Genomic DNA, 15,931 nt, shown 5'->3' on the forward strand with positions numbered 1-15,931 from the left:
AGCAAGTTTGAACTGGAAGAAAAAAGAGAAGCTACAGTTTAAGCAAATAGGATTTTGATATAGATACTTGATTATAATATGAAAAGATCGTTAATACAGTAAGGTAGAAAAAGTCTTTCACGGAATCTATTAAAAAATGAGTCAACGAGCAAAGACTTCATTGATTAACTTTTTGCTGGAAGTAGTACCTTCAGCGTTGGATTGCTCCAGACAACAGCTAACGTCACTATTGACAGGAAAAGGCGATGAGCAATTAAAAAGATTTTTAAGAGAAACTGATGTTCATTGTTTAATTGTAGGGAAAGAAAAGGTTGTAGAATCTGATGTAGGAAGAGAACACAATTCTGAAGGATTAAATTTGGAAGAAGCTATTTCAGGGGAAAATAGGTTGGATTACTCTGAAGGGGTAGTACAGCATCAAGTATTTATAGAAACATTTATGACTTCTAGATGTTTAAAAGCCTCGTTAATGGTTTTTGTCAAGAATCCAGGGTTTCAAGTTTCAGAGGATGGAGTTATTACAACAAGTGTCGATAGGGGAGCTGATACATCTGAGTCCACTGGAGGTGATTCATCTGAAGATCATGCAAAAGGCACAGGTGTTGTTACACATTCCAAGTCTTTATCTTCAAGTCTACAGTGTATTCAATTAGGGTTTGTGGGCTCACAACTAACTCCATACGAGGTTTTGAACCAGTACTTACAGTTTGCCTTTACTCCCCTACTGGATGCATTGGGAAATGCAAAAGGTACTTCTGGAGCAATTGGTGGAGAAACAGCGGATACAATTGATTCTACGGAAACAGGGTCTCACTTGGGTCTTGAAAACATTCAGAGAAAGGTTAATGAATTATGTTTGGCTTTACAGCAAGGCCAGGACGATAGTATGATCCCAATGGTAAGGTTAAATTTAGATCCAAAGGTTGGAGAGTATGCCAAGGAGTATAAGAACACTGGCAAAGTTAATAATATTGACGAAATTATTGAAGACTCTGCATTTTTATCATCTCTTCAAGTTTCCATTACTCAGTGGATTAGAGAAATTCAGTCATTGGCGAGATTTCAAAGGGATATTGGACTAAGTGTTACAACCGAGGTAAAGTTCTGGTCATCTTACGAAAGGAGTCTTCAACAGATCTTGAAACAAGTTCAGAGTTCAGAAGTAGAGTGGACATTATCTGTATTACGCCAATCTAAGAAGTTCTTGGCTGCAATTTCTTTGGAGGTGGATACAGGACTTAAGCAATCCATAGAAAGAGTACAGAATATCAACACTTTGATACATGACATTCCAATCAATGACTTACTTGTTGCAACTTCTATAGATGAAATAACTTCGGCTGTAGGCTTATTTTTTCAACAGCTAAGAAAGATTAAAGGAGCAGCTTCCTATCCTATTTCAAGGACTTTCCAGCTTGTTGAAGTTTACTCTAATGATATGACTAAGCAAATCTACAAGGTTCTCCAAAACAATCCAACAACATCTTTGATGTTATTGGAGTTCCCTGTTTTTGAACACTTGGTTAATGGTTGTAATGAACTTGGACAAGTATGGGAAGATGAATGGAGAGAACTAAAGGAGGTGATAAGGGACTTAATTAAAAAGAGAGGACTCTCAGAGAGGGCTCATCCAAAGATGGATTTTGCTCATGTTCCATTAATCCAGCGTTTGAACGATATTGTAATCTTTAGGAAGCAACATCAGAAGTTGAAAGATACTTTATTAGAGCTTTTATCAATTCAAAGTTCTGGATCTGCAGATCAAGCAGACCAGAACCCTTTATCGGCATTGGGTATTGAACAGAACTCTGGAATTGATGCTTTGCAGTCTCTTGCAAAGAAAGATCTACAACAAGCTTACGCTTGTGTAGCCAATATTAACATTCTTGATCTCTCAGCTATTGGCTTAGAGACTTGGGAGGCTGGAAAACAGGCTTACAATAACAAGGTTGATGCTTCTGAGACTTTGTTAATTAAACAACTAAGAGAACAATTAAGTGGATGTGGTAATACTTTGGAAATGTTTAGGATACTTGGGAGATATAATCCCTTATTCTTCAGACCCAGAATTAGAAGTGCAGTGGAAGAATATCAAAGTATTTTATTGGACAAGGTTCAGTCAGACTTTCAGCTACTGCAGCTTAGATACCAGAATCCATACCAAAAAAGTGCAGCATCTCAGTTTTCTTGTCTTAGAGATATTCCAAATATAGGAGGAATGTTAGTTTGGTCACATTTACTTCAGGAAAGGATTCAGAGTATATATTTAAAGCTTGAAGATATTTTTGGGCCAAACTGGGAGTTTGAAAGTCAGGGGCACAAGGTTAAGACAGACGGGGATCATATTACTTCAAAAATACATCCAAATCAAATTGTTGACTTTTGGTTACAACAGAGAAAGGACGATAAGTTGACTTATGATTTGAACAAACCAGTTTTGGGATTAATGAAAAGCGGTAATTTATCCAGTTCAACCTTTGTATTGGCTTCCACTATAGACTCTGGAATCTTGTCATTATTTAAAGATCTAAGGATCATACAGTCTTATGCTTATAGAGTTCCTTATAGTGTCAAAGTTTTGGCTGATGAGCTTAAGCTTTTGTATCCTTATATTTCTCATTTGAACTCACTTTGCATCAACTGGATGAGGATTGCAACTCAGTTAGAAGTTGAGCCAGGAAAAAGAATTTCTCCTCTTCTGACTCCATTCCGTCAAGAAGTGTATAATATAATCCAAGAAGGAGTTTCTCTAAGCTGGTCATCTGACAGACTTGAAGGATTTATAAGAAGATTTTACGATTCAGTGGATACTTTGGAGCAGAAGTTTGAGGCTGTTATGACCTTAGATGAACAGCTTTCAGTGTTAGTTTCCCAAATCAGGAATATTCAAGTTGCTAAGGGACTTGGAGATCTTGTTTCTCACTTGACTAAAATTGGATCAAAATGCGACGAGTTTCAATCACTTTTGCTAGCATATAGAATTGATTATTTATTTTATTGGGACCAAGTGATACAATCATTTCTACTTCCAAAACTTAAAGAATTTGTAGAGCTTTGGATTAACCAATTCATATCTGTTGGAGGAGTTGATCACGAAGTATTTCCTCAAGATCCAGCTTTGTCTCCAAATAACAAAATTAATGATCATCAGAGCAGTACAGTTCTGGGTTCTTTGTCTAGTACTGTGATTACTCTACAACTTAAGGACCAGAAGATTATGTTAAACCCTTCACTTGAAGATGTAAAGTCTTTATGGTTAAGGCGTTTCCATCAAGAGATCACCAAGATCACAAATCTTACAAGGGTCACAAATATTTCAAGCATTCCCCAGACATCTCCCTTTTATGGTGATATTTTAAAGGCCAAAGAGGAGTTGGTAGCTCAAATTTCAGAAAAAGGTGAAAAAATTGATGAGAATGTAGTAAACTACGTGAGTAGTGATGATATTGGGTCAGTGAAACATGTTCCAGTTGACGGTACCTACAGACACTTGTTTCTATTTCTTCCAAAATCCTTGTTGGAGTGGAGTTACAAAGGTATCGATGATGTGTTTACTTCAGTCAAGGTTTCTATTGACTATTGGAGGAGATTTGAAGCTTTATGGTTTGTTGAGTTAAGTAGTGTTACAGGAAAGTTGAATAACCTTCTACAATGGCAGCAGCTGGTGAGGGAGATGAGGAATTTAAGAACAAGTTTCAGTTCTAATGAGGATTTACGTTGGTTTTGCAGTAAGGTAGCTTTGGACACATCGGCTATTCAAGCAAAGATCATGAGTAAGTATGATGGTTTGGCGAGGGAAATTCTTCATTTATATGCATCCAAGTTGAATGAACAACTTTCGTCTTACTGGACCTCATTGAGTACTATTAAGCAGACATTGGACAAATTGGAGCCATTTTTAGCTCAGTGGTTAATTTGGATAGATAAGAACTCTTCAAGTATTTTTTCTCTAGTATTAAAGTCTGAAAATATTCCAACAAAAGGTTCAGTGATGGTTAATTTGCCTCCAGGAGGAGAGGCTCTGCATTCTTCATTGATTGAGTTGGTAGCAAAAATGGTTTCAGCTCAAGATCAGGATCAGAAGATTGGATCTGATTTACCTCTATTTGCAGATGGACAAAAGTTTCTTGAAGTTCAAAGATTTACATTCCCTAATGATTGGATTTGGGTTGAACAGTTTGAAGGTGAGTATGATAAGTCTCATCAAAGGTTGGAACATTGTTTTGCTAATGTAGTATTTCCAAGCAGAAGAAAGATCGAAGGTTATCTTAAGCTTTGTTTACAGCTTATATTTATGGCATATCAGGAGCTTCTCTCAGAATGGACTCGACTAAGAGGCATTACCTTTGTTAAAAATCCTTTCTTGATGCTGGACCAGATTGGTGTAATTGAAAATAAGGTCAATGTTTTGCGTCAGGATATTGAATCCTTTAATATGATATTTAAAGCTTTCAAGTTTGACTCTTCTTGGATTGATACTGAGTTAAACAAAGTAACTTTTGAGACATTTGAGACAATTTTACGTGATCTTAAAGATTTTAAGGAAATTTGGAATCAATTGAATGTCTTCTTTGTAATGATTAGTGAGTATAAGACAATGCTATGGACTGAGGTTAATGTTAAAACGCTAAAAACAAACTTGGAGAGTTTAATTTCTAATCTCAAATCAATACCGGTCAAATATAGACAATATGATGCATTTGAACAACTACAACATGATGTTGAAGGGTATAATAAGAATATGGGTTATATTTCTAGACTTAAAGCTGAGTATATGAAAGAAAGGCATTGGAAGCTGTTATTAAGTAAAGTTACTTGGCATGAAAAGACAAATACTTCAGGATTAGAGCCATCATCCTCTGAGGGAGGGGAAATTCATTCAGTAAATCACGACCAGGAGAAGTCCATAAGCAATGTTGAAAACGATAAAAGTCACAATGTCCAAAGTTTAGCAAGTATGGGTATTGGAGGGATGAGAAGCTTAAGATCTTCAAAATCTATCAAGTTTTCATCAATGAGTAGTTCCAGTATCTTTTCAATGTCAATATTCTCAACCTTAACTTTGGGAGATGTTTGGTCAATTAACTTTGAGGCTTCCTCAGCTATTATGTCAGAGATCTTGGCTAAAGCTCAAGGAGAGCATGGACTAGAGTCTTATATTCAAGGAATGAAGGAGCTTTGGAATGGGTTTGAAATAGAGTTTACTGGACTTCCAAATAACCCAAATACAAAAGTAATTAAGAACTGGGACGTTATGTTAGCAGCAATTGATGATAACTTGAGTGCTCTACAAAACATGTCACTTTCTCCATTTTATGAGATCTTCCAAGAAGAAAGTCAGCTTTGGACTGAGAAATTAACAAAGCTGAGATTTACTTTAGATCTTTGGATGGAAACGCAGAGAAGATGGATATATCTCCAAGGAATTTTCTTAGCTAGTACTGATATTGCAAATTTGCTTCCTCAAGAGTATAAAAGGTTCCAGACTGTTGATGCTGAAGTTCAGGGTTTGTTAAAGAAATCTCAGTCAAGGCCTAAAGTAATAGATCTCCTGACTTTCGAGGGTTTAACTAAATCACTTGAGAGGATTAGTGATTATCTGAATAAGATTCAAAAGGCTCTTGGAGAGTATTTGGAAAAGCAGAGAAGTATGTTCCCAAGATTCTACTTTATTGGAGATGAAGATCTATTAGAAATGATTGGTAATGGAAAAGACATAACAGTGGCTCAAAGACATTTTAATAAGATTTTTGCAGGAATCACATTCTTGAAGTTTAAGGATTTCATGGATGAGAATAACGATCAGAATATCCAAAAAAAGAAACAGAATGGAGGTAGAAATGGTAAAGAGGATGAAGAAGTTGAGAGTATGATTACCGGTATGGGATCTAAGGAGGGAGAGGTTATTACTTTCAAGAATTCGATTCCAATTCTAAAAGCTACTTCTCTAGTAGAATGGCTTGGTAAGGTTGTGGAGGCTATGCAAATAACTTTGAATGATTTGATAGGAAAGGCAATAGAAAATATCATTTCAGATTTTGGAGTTCTTCCATTTACGGGAGATGATAATGTTCTTTCAGAAAAGTTGAAATCCGCCTTTGAAAAGTATCCAACACAGGTGTTGTTGGTGGCTTGGATGGCTTGGTGGACAAAAGTGACAGAGGATTCTTTTTCAGCGGGTGGAGGAGCTACAAAACAACTTCAGGAGTTTATCCAAAGGATTCTTTCTAGACTTAGTGATATTGTTGCAACTTTGGAAGAAAATACTTGTGATAAGATCAAGTATAACCAGCTGATTGTCGAGTTTGTTCACGAGAGGGATGTTCTTACGCATTTAATTGAACAAAATGTAACTTCAAATCAAAGCTTTCATTGGCTTCAATACATGAGAATGTATTGGATGAGTAAAGAAAGTCAAAAAAATCTTAAAGATCTTGAAGTTTTTGGACAATTTGAGAATGATGTAATTGTAAGAATTGCTAATTCTGCTTTTGTATATGGTTATGAGTATCTTGGAATTCCAGAAAAGCTTGTTCAGACTCCATTAACTGATAGAACTTATCTTACTTTAACTCAAGCTTTACATATGAGACTTGGAGGAAATCCATTTGGTCCAGCTGGTACTGGTAAGACAGAAACTGTTAAGGCTTTAGGAAACCAATTAGGAAGATTTGTTTTAGTTTTTAATTGTGATGAGCAATTTGATTTTACGGCAATGGGAAGAATCTTTGTTGGTCTTTGCCAAGTTGGAGCTTGGGGATGTTTTGATGAGTTTAATAGATTACAAGCAAGGATTTTGTCAGCGGTTTCAGAACAGATCTTGACTATACAGACAGCTTTAATAAAAAAGAGTAACACTGTTGAACTTTTGAATAAGACAATTCCGATGAGTCAGGACGTTGGAATCTTTGTTACAATGAATCCTGGTTATGCTGGAAGGTCTGAATTACCTGATAACTTGAAGCATTTACTTAGAGAGATTGCAATGGTAGTTCCAGATAGACAAAGAATTGCTGAAGTTACTCTTTTTGCTCAAGGCTTCCAGTTTGGAGAAATGATTTCACGTCAAATTGTTACTTTATTTGAGCTTTGTCAATCTCAGATGACTAGTCAACCTCACTATGATTTTGGTTTACGTTCAATGAAGTCAGTCCTACGTTCAGCCGGGAAGCTTAAAAAATCAGCAATGTCTGAAAATAAAGAAGTTTTGAATGATCCTCAGAAACTTCTTGTTTTGGAGCAACAACTCATTATTAGGTCAATTTCTTCAACTTTACTCCCAAAATTAGTTTCAACTGATGTTCCTCTTTTGACAACATTGTTTCAAGGAGTTTTTCCTCAGGTACCATTTGAAACTTTGAATGATTCTTTAATGGTAGAACAAATTAAGCTTATTTGCAAGAGGAATTCTTTAGAAGCTACATGCCAATGGTTAGATAAGACTCTGCAACTATTTGAGATACAGAAACTGAATCATGGTATTATGTTAGTTGGATCAACAGGTACTGGTAAGACCACGGTTAGAAAGACTTTATTGGAAGCAATGGATACTATTCAAGGATCTAAAACTATAAGTTATGTCATAGATCCAAAAACTATCGATAAGGAAAGTCTATTTGGGAAATTGAATCCCGTTACTTTAGAATGGACTGATGGAGTTTTCACTGCTATCTTAAGAAAGATTATTAATTCTTCTGACATTTGTATTTCTGGTAATGATCAATCCGGATCTGGAGGAATGTCTGGTGGAAGCAATAAGAAATACTGGATTATATTTGATGGTGATGTAGATCCTGAATGGGCTGAAAATTTAAATTCTGTATTGGATGACAATAAACTTTTGACTCTTCCAAACGGAGAGAGGTTGGAACTTCCTCCTTGGGTTAGAGTAGTTTTTGAAGTTCACTCTCTAGCAACAGCTACATTGGCTACAGTTTCCAGATGTGGTATGATTTGGTTCAATGATGAGATCATTTCGGATGAAATGTACTTTACTTCATTCCTATTTAATAAGATTAAGATGGGGAATAATAGTATTGGTGGTTCTAATCCTAGTGCAAACTCTTCTAATACTGGTGGAACAGCAATAGGAGCTTCAAAAATTAGAGAAACAGTCTCTGATCAATTCGTTGAAGGTGCTAGTACTGGTGGAGGAAACAATACAACGAGCATGGAAGAATTAGAACACATTTCGGGTTCTGGAACAATAGTTGAAGGAACAACAGGATCAGGAGACCAAAATCTTGAGATTTTGTTAAGAAATAAGGCATATTTAGTTTGGCAATCAATATTGTTGAAAGATTCATTCGGATCAAAATGTCTCTCATTTGCATCCAAAAGACCCCACACAATGGTTTTCACGAGAATTCGAGTCTTGGAGGCAGCATTTTCCTTGCTAAATAGCTCCATTAAGCTATTATTAGACTCCAATTCTTTGGAACAAGGAAAATTATCCATGGATTCTTTGACTGAATTCTTTTCTCGCTGGTTGATTTGGTCTTTAGTGTGGGGTTTCTCCTCCAGTATGAACCTTTCTGATAGAATATCATATACCAAACAAGTCATTTCCATAGTTTCCTTTACAGATCTTCCACCAATGGAGGATGAAAATACCTCTATCTTGGATTTTAAAGTTGTTATTCCAACAGGAGAATGGAGAAAATGGAGCTCAGAGTGTAAAGAAACTGAAGATCTTCCTCTAAATAAAGTTTTAGATTCAAATGTAATTATTGAAACTGTCGATACCCTTCGTCATTTCCAGGTATTACACGCTTGGTTGCATGCTCATCTTCCCGCAATATTATGTGGACCTCCAGGAAGTGGAAAAACTATGACATTATCATCAGTGTTAAGAAGTATGACAGATGTTGATATTGTTTCATTAAACTTTTCATCAGCTACAACTCCTGAAATACTATTAAAGACATTGGAACATTATTGTGAATTCATTAAAGCTCCGAGAGGATGGATATGCCGTCCAATGGTACCTAATAAATGGTTGGTAGTATTTTGTGATGAATGCAATTTACCAGAACCTGATAGATATGGCACCCAAAGAGTCATAATGTTTATTAGACAGTTAATAGAATGTAAAGGATTCTGGAGAAGAGAAGCATCACAATGGAGTTTTGTGACTTTAGAGCGTGTTCAATTTATTGGAGCTTGTAATCCTCCAACAGATACTGGAAGACATCCTTTGTCAGATCGATTCCTACGTCACTCTCCGATCTTATTTGTTGATTTTCCAGGAAAAAGTTCTTTAAATCAGATCTATTCGGTCTTTAATAGAGCTATCTTGAAACCATTTCCAACACTTTCAAGTCATGCTGATGCATTGACTAGAGCTATGGTTGATATATATGATGCTTCAGCAAAAACTTTAACAGTAGATCTTCAACCTCATTATATATATTCCCCGAGAGAGTTAACCAGATGGAAGATTTCTATATTCTCTGGTCTTCATACTTCAAATGGAACAGGACCAGGAACAGCAAAAGGAGCAAGAGCAGCATCATCACAATCACTCTCTACAAATCAGGGAGAAGCATTAAGAAGAGTCTTGGATAAGCTTGGAACGGATTCTAATGTTCAGCTTGAAGAAGCTAATGAGCTTACTTTGACTCAACTTATAAGGCTTGTGCTTTATGAAGGAGAAAGAATTTTCCAGGACAGACTTGTGGAACAAAGTGAGAAAAATTGGTCACAAGAAATGATGAATGAAATGATACTTAAGCATTTCCCAACTCTTTCTGTAGAAAAGGATCTTCATAGACCTCTTTTATTTACTAATATTGTAACTTCAGTATGCAGGGAAATCCCAAGATCCATAGTTTCTGAGTATCTAGAAGATAGATTAACAGCTTACTACGAAGAACAAGGAAGCTCAAGACTTGTATTCTTTGATGAATTCCTTGATAATATTAATAGAGTTGATCGCGTTTTGAGACAACCTTTTGGCCATCTACTATTGATTGGACCTCCAGGATGCGGAAAAACACTTCTAGCTGATATGGTATCCTGGTTAAATGGATTAAATGTCTTTACAATTAAGCCTGGAAGGAAATACGATATATTTGCATTTGAAGCAGACCTAAGATCTGTAATGAAGAGAGCTGCAATTAAAGGAGAAAAGTTAACATTCATTTTTGAAGAGTCTCACGCTTTAGGTCCAGCTTTTATTGAAAGAATGAATGCTTTATTGGCTTCAGGAGAAGTACCAGGATTATTTGAAGGAGATGAATACAACCAGCTTTTGAATGAATGCAGGACAGCTTTTAGCAATAGCTCGTCAGTTTCTATCTCAGATGATGGAAATGAGTTATTTGCCAGATTTACTAAACTTGTACAAGAAAATCTTCATATAGTTTTTACTTTGAATCCTGCAAATCCCAACTTCAAAGAAACTCAATCTTTGTCTCCAGCTTTATTTAACCGTTGTGTTGTCAATTGGATGGGTCAATTAAACAATCAAGCTTTAAGTCAGATTGCAAGATCTTTCTTACATTTAGATTCTCAGCTTACTAGAAACAATGAAGATCAAGTACAATCTGAACAAGCTGGAGCTTCAGGAATTCCGCCTATTCCTGGAGATGCTTCAATTATATCTGCAATTGAGAGAATTCCAACAAATTGTATGCCTTCAGTAGAAGAGCCACAAGAAAGAGTTTCACTTACGATTGATTGTATTATTTCTCTCTTCCATGCAGAAGTGGGAGAAGATGGAGGCGTTAAAACAGCTTCATCTATAAATTCTGAAGAGCATTCAATGATGAGAAGAACTCCAAGAGACTTTTTTGATTTCTTAAAACACATCATTAAGATATATAAAGAAAAAAATGAAACATTATTAGAACAACAACAACATTTGTCTTCAGGATTAGAAACTTTAAGAAGTACTGAACAACAGGTTGCTACTCTTCAGCAAGAATTGGGAGAAAAGGAAAAGATATTAATAGCTAAAAATGTTGAAGCTGAGCAAAAGATGCAACAAATGATTAAAGAACAAGGAGAAGCTGAAGAGAAGAAGAAAACTACTGAAATTTTAGCCAAATCTTTGGACGAGCAACAAAAGGTGATAGCTGAAAGATCAAGTGAAGTGGAGATCCAGCTAAAAGATGTTGAACCAATTCTCAGAGAAGCAGAAAATGCTGTTTCTAATATTCCAAAGAAGAATCTAGATGAACTTAGATCAATGGCTAATCCTCCTGGTTTAGTTAAGAAGACTATTGATGCTGTTGCTATTTTACTTACTAACAATTCCACAAAACCTCAAGCTTGGGAAGAAAGTAGAAAACTTCTTAAAAGTTCAGATTTCATTACAAAAGTTCTCAACTTTGATTCCAGTACAATTACTTTAAAAACAATGCAAAGACTTCAAAAGGAATATTTGGAATCACCAGAATGGGATACTGAAAAAATTAATAGAGCAAGTCATGCAGCCGGTCCTTTATCTTCTTGGGTATCGAGTATTTTGCAATATTCTATGATTAGTGAGAAAGTACAACCTCTTAAAGCAGAAATTAGCCAATTAGAAAAATCTAAATTGGAGAATGAAAAAGGATTAGAAGCAGCTCAGAAGTTAGTTGGAGAACTTCAAGAACGTATAGATGTTTATAAGAAAGAATATGCTGAATTAATTTCTCAAGTTCAATTAATTAAAAGAGAAAAAGATCTTGTAACAAATAAAGTTGAAAGGAGTATAAGACTTTTGGGTAATTTGACAACAGAACAAGATCGATGGAGAGAAGCTAAAGAAGGATTTAAGACAGAATTCTCAAATATTATGGGAGATTGTCTCTTGTCAGCAGCTTTTATATGTTTTGCTGGAGGTTTAGATCAGATATTGAGATCACATTATATTAAATTATGGCAAAGGATTCTAGATCAGTTCCAGCTTTCTCATACAAATCCCAGTACTTTTAAGATTGTGGATTATTTATCAAAACCAAATGAAAGATTATTGTGGCAAAGTTATGGTCTCTCAAATGATGATCTGAGTGTAGAAAATGCAATAATTATTAAAAGACATATTCGATACCCATTTATTATAGATCCTTCTGGATATGCAACGAGTTTTCTATTAGAGATGAATAAACATAACAATAAGAATAGTAATAACAGTGGTGGTGGTAAGCTTCAAACAAGTACTTTTTCAGATTCAAACTTCCCAAAATTACTGGAGTCATCTTTAAGATTTGGTTCGTCTTTGTTAATTCAAGATGTCGGATCGTCACTAGATCCACTAATTTACAGTGTTTTAAATCAAGAAATTCATTTACATGGAGGAAGATCACTCATAACAGTAGGAGATAGTGAAGTTGATTTTTCTCCTCACTTTAGAGTTTATTTAACAACTCAAGATCCAACTATTCAATATGGACCAGATTTAACAAGTAGGGTAACTATGGTAAATTTTACCGTTACCCCAACATCACTTTTAGAGCAAAGTAGGAACATCATTTTAAAAGAATTACGTCCAGATATAGATAAGAAGAGAACTGATCTACTAAGATTGCATGGAGAATATCGTGTACAATTGAGAGAATGTGAAGATAATCTATTATTAGCTTTGTCAAATGTTAAAGGTAATATTCTTGAAGATGAAACAATTATTAATACTTTAGAAGTACTCAAGAAGAAAGCTCAAGATATACAAACAGAGACAGCAAAGATGGAGAATACAATGCAACATATTGATCAAGTACTTACTCACTTACTTCCATTATCTTTAACATCCACAAGAATCTACTTTACTTTACAACATCTTTCATCAATTTGTCCAATATATCAATATGATCTTGAATTCTTTAATAGAATATTATATGCAGTATTAGAGAGAAATAAATCAAAGATTAATTCTAATTCAAACAAGAATGGGGTAAATAAGATGAATACGCAAGACAATGAAGAAAAAGAAGGAGTTGATCATGACATAGAATTTGATCACAAAATTCAAAAAATGATCATATTAGATCTACTTCATGAAGCTTATTTGAGAGTTGCTCAAGGTTTATTACATAATGATAGAATAGTATTTGGATTACATTTGATGAGAATCTACATTGAATCTTATTGTGATCTTTCTTTGGATAATTTTATGGGAAAAGAAATTGATTTACTGACTAAATCAGCATCAGCAATTAATGTCTCAAATTCAAGATCTTCTTCAATTATGGACTCTATACCAAAATCATTTGGATTAGATAGAGAACAAATCAATCAACTTTCTGTAATGATATCATCAATCAATTCATTTTCTAAACTTATTGAATCATTTAATTCTAATAAAAATGAATGGGAACAATTAATGATTTCTACAGAACCTGAAGTTATTTTAGATACCTTAAGTACCGGTATCTGGGACGGCCAAGAAACATTTGATTTAGTAAATAATGATAATAATAATCAAGTAAATTCAGAAGAAGAACTTAATGAGAAGAAAGAGATTTTAAAGAAATTTAAAAAAGGTGTTTTGGAATGTTTATTGCTTAAGATTGTTCGTCCTGATCGTCTTGTTACTTTGTTTAATAAATTAATATCAGATACATTGGGATCAGAATTTTCACATATAAGTGAATTTTCTAAGGATTTACTTAAAGAGATTGTCTTCAAACAAACAACTGAAGTAACACCAACTTTGTTTGTAACTTCTCCAGGTTTTGATGCTTCTTTGGTTGTTTCACAGTTAGCTAATGAACAGAATTCTAACTTACTTTCTATTGCAATAGGATCAGCAGAAAGTTTAGAAAAAGCTGAATCATCAATAAAAATGGCAATGAGAAAAGGCACATGGGTAATGCTTAAGAATGTTCACTTATCTTCAGGTAATTTGGATTATTTGGAGCAATTATTGCAGAATCGTCAAAATAGGCCAAACAAAGGATTCAGATTGTTTTTAGCAACAGAACTTCCAAAGAAGATTTTGAATCCAAGTCATAGAGATTCAGTTGTTGGTGCATCATTTAATTCAGCAGAATCTTCAGGATCTTCTTCTGCTCTTGGTATTTCATTTAATTTGATTAGAATATCCATGACAATAGTACTTGAATCACCAGTAGGACTTAAAGCAGCATTACAAAGAGCTAGTGAGATTACTATAAAGACTGCGGATGATTCATCATCATCATCATCTTCAACAATAAGAATCAAGTTATACTTTTTATTAGCATTTTTGCATTCAGTAATATTAGAAAGGAAGAGATATACACCATTAGGATGGACAAAGTTTTATGATTTTAGTGAAGCAGATCTTCAATGTTGTATTAATATAGTAAATCAATGGACAACCACAAATATATCAGGAGATCCTGATCAGATACCATGGGAAGCAGTACGTAAGCTTGTATCTCAAGTAGCATATGGAGGTAGATTGGATAATATTGTGGATAAACAGATTCTATACATTTTAATAGACGAAATTCTATCATCCAAATCTTTTGAAGATGGATCAGAGCTAATCAGTTGTACAAGTGAATGGAATAAGTTATTTAGAAGTGATCAAATAAAGCCAAGTATCTTAATTGCTCCAGATACGTCTAAAAAGGTTCAAAGTTATTTGGATTGGGTCGAAAGATTAGCAAGTACAAATTGGCCAACTTGGCTTGGGTTATCTCCTTTGGCAGAGAACGTGATTTCAGCACAAAAAGGACAAAAGATGAGCTTAAATTGGAGTTTATTAATAATTAGATCAAGAAATGAGACACCTGACTTAATTCCAAAAGGTGGAGAAAAAGGAGCTTTTAATTCAAATATAGAAGAAAGTGATGAATTGATAGGAGACGGAGGAGGAGTATTAGGAGGAAATAATTCAGAAAAAGAAGAGATGTCAAGACCAGATGCTACAGGAATTCCAACTTGGATGCTAAAGATTGGACCTAAATTAACAAAGATAGAGAATAGTTTAAGAATTTTCTCACAATATATCTTAAAGAATTCAAAAAAGATTATGGAATATTCAGAAAATAACAATCTAGACCCAATATGCAGATATTATGTTTCAGAGATTTCGAAATTCTATAAAGGATTTAAGCAGATTTGGGAAAATATACATCAATTACTAAATATTCTTGGAGGAGAATCAAAGCTTACAAATAATCTAAGAAGTATTGGATTGAGTATCCAATCTGATCTGGTACCGGATTTATGGTTAAAACTGTTACCAATACTACTTTATTCATTGGATATTTGGTTTTCAGATCTTATTCGAAGGCTTTCACAAAACTGTCTACTAATTTCGAGTGTATGCAAGAAATACAATATAAGAGTAGAAGAAGCAGGAGAAGAAAAAAGCGGAAATCCAGGAGATTCTGAGAATATGGAGATCTTCTTGTCAAATGTACTAATATCATCACCTGGAATTAAGAAGATTGGATTGAAGACTATTTGGGTAGGAGGAGTTTGTGATGCCGGAGCCTTTTTTACAGCAAGCAAACAATATGCAGCAAAGAAATTTGGATGTAGCTATAATGATATAGTTCCGAGAATTATCTCAATTGGAGAAATGGGAGAAAATGAGGATGAGGATGGGGATGAGGCAAAGTTTGTATTAGGAGGATTAACAGCAGTAGCCTTAGAATGGAAGCAAGAATCTAAGTTATTTGAATTAAGCACAGAAAAAGCTGTTTCTGAAGTACCCCCTTTATTAGTTGAGTGGATAAAAGGAGACTCAAATATGATTTTAAATCATAATATTTCTGATAACAACTATGAACTGAACATAATCCCCCAAAACCCTCTGGATAATTCTATTGCAATTCCAATATTTAAAGATTCAAACAGGTCTCAAATTTTGATGTGGATAAACGTCCCAGCAAGAGGAAATGAAAACATTAAACAATGGAGACTTGCTTCTACTTGTTTAATTTTGTGGAAGGGATAGACTTTGTGGATTTTTGAATTAAAAATGCATGTGTGAGACGGCGCGCATGTGTGC

The 15,931-nt window shown here is 34.6% G+C and overlaps 1 protein-coding gene across 1 annotated transcript; it reads left to right on the top strand.

Annotated features, from left to right (window-relative positions):
• Nucleotides 1-136: 136 nt before the first annotated feature.
• On the top strand, nucleotides 137-15,877 carry ELE39_000693 (dynein heavy chain; the record flags this gene model as incomplete). Its single annotated transcript, XM_067343733.1, has 1 exon — nucleotides 137-15,877. One exon carries the CDS (start codon nucleotides 137-139, stop codon nucleotides 15,875-15,877), a length of 15,741 nt encoding a protein of 5,246 aa, XP_067202452.1.
• Nucleotides 15,878-15,931: the final 54 nt, after the last annotated feature.

Source organism: Cryptosporidium sp. chipmunk genotype I, assembly GCF_004936735.1.
Source record: "Cryptosporidium sp. chipmunk genotype I strain 37763 chromosome Unknown contig_14, whole genome shotgun sequence".
In the NCBI taxonomy this organism is placed as follows: Eukaryota; Apicomplexa; class Conoidasida; order Eucoccidiorida; family Cryptosporidiidae; genus Cryptosporidium; species Cryptosporidium sp. chipmunk genotype I.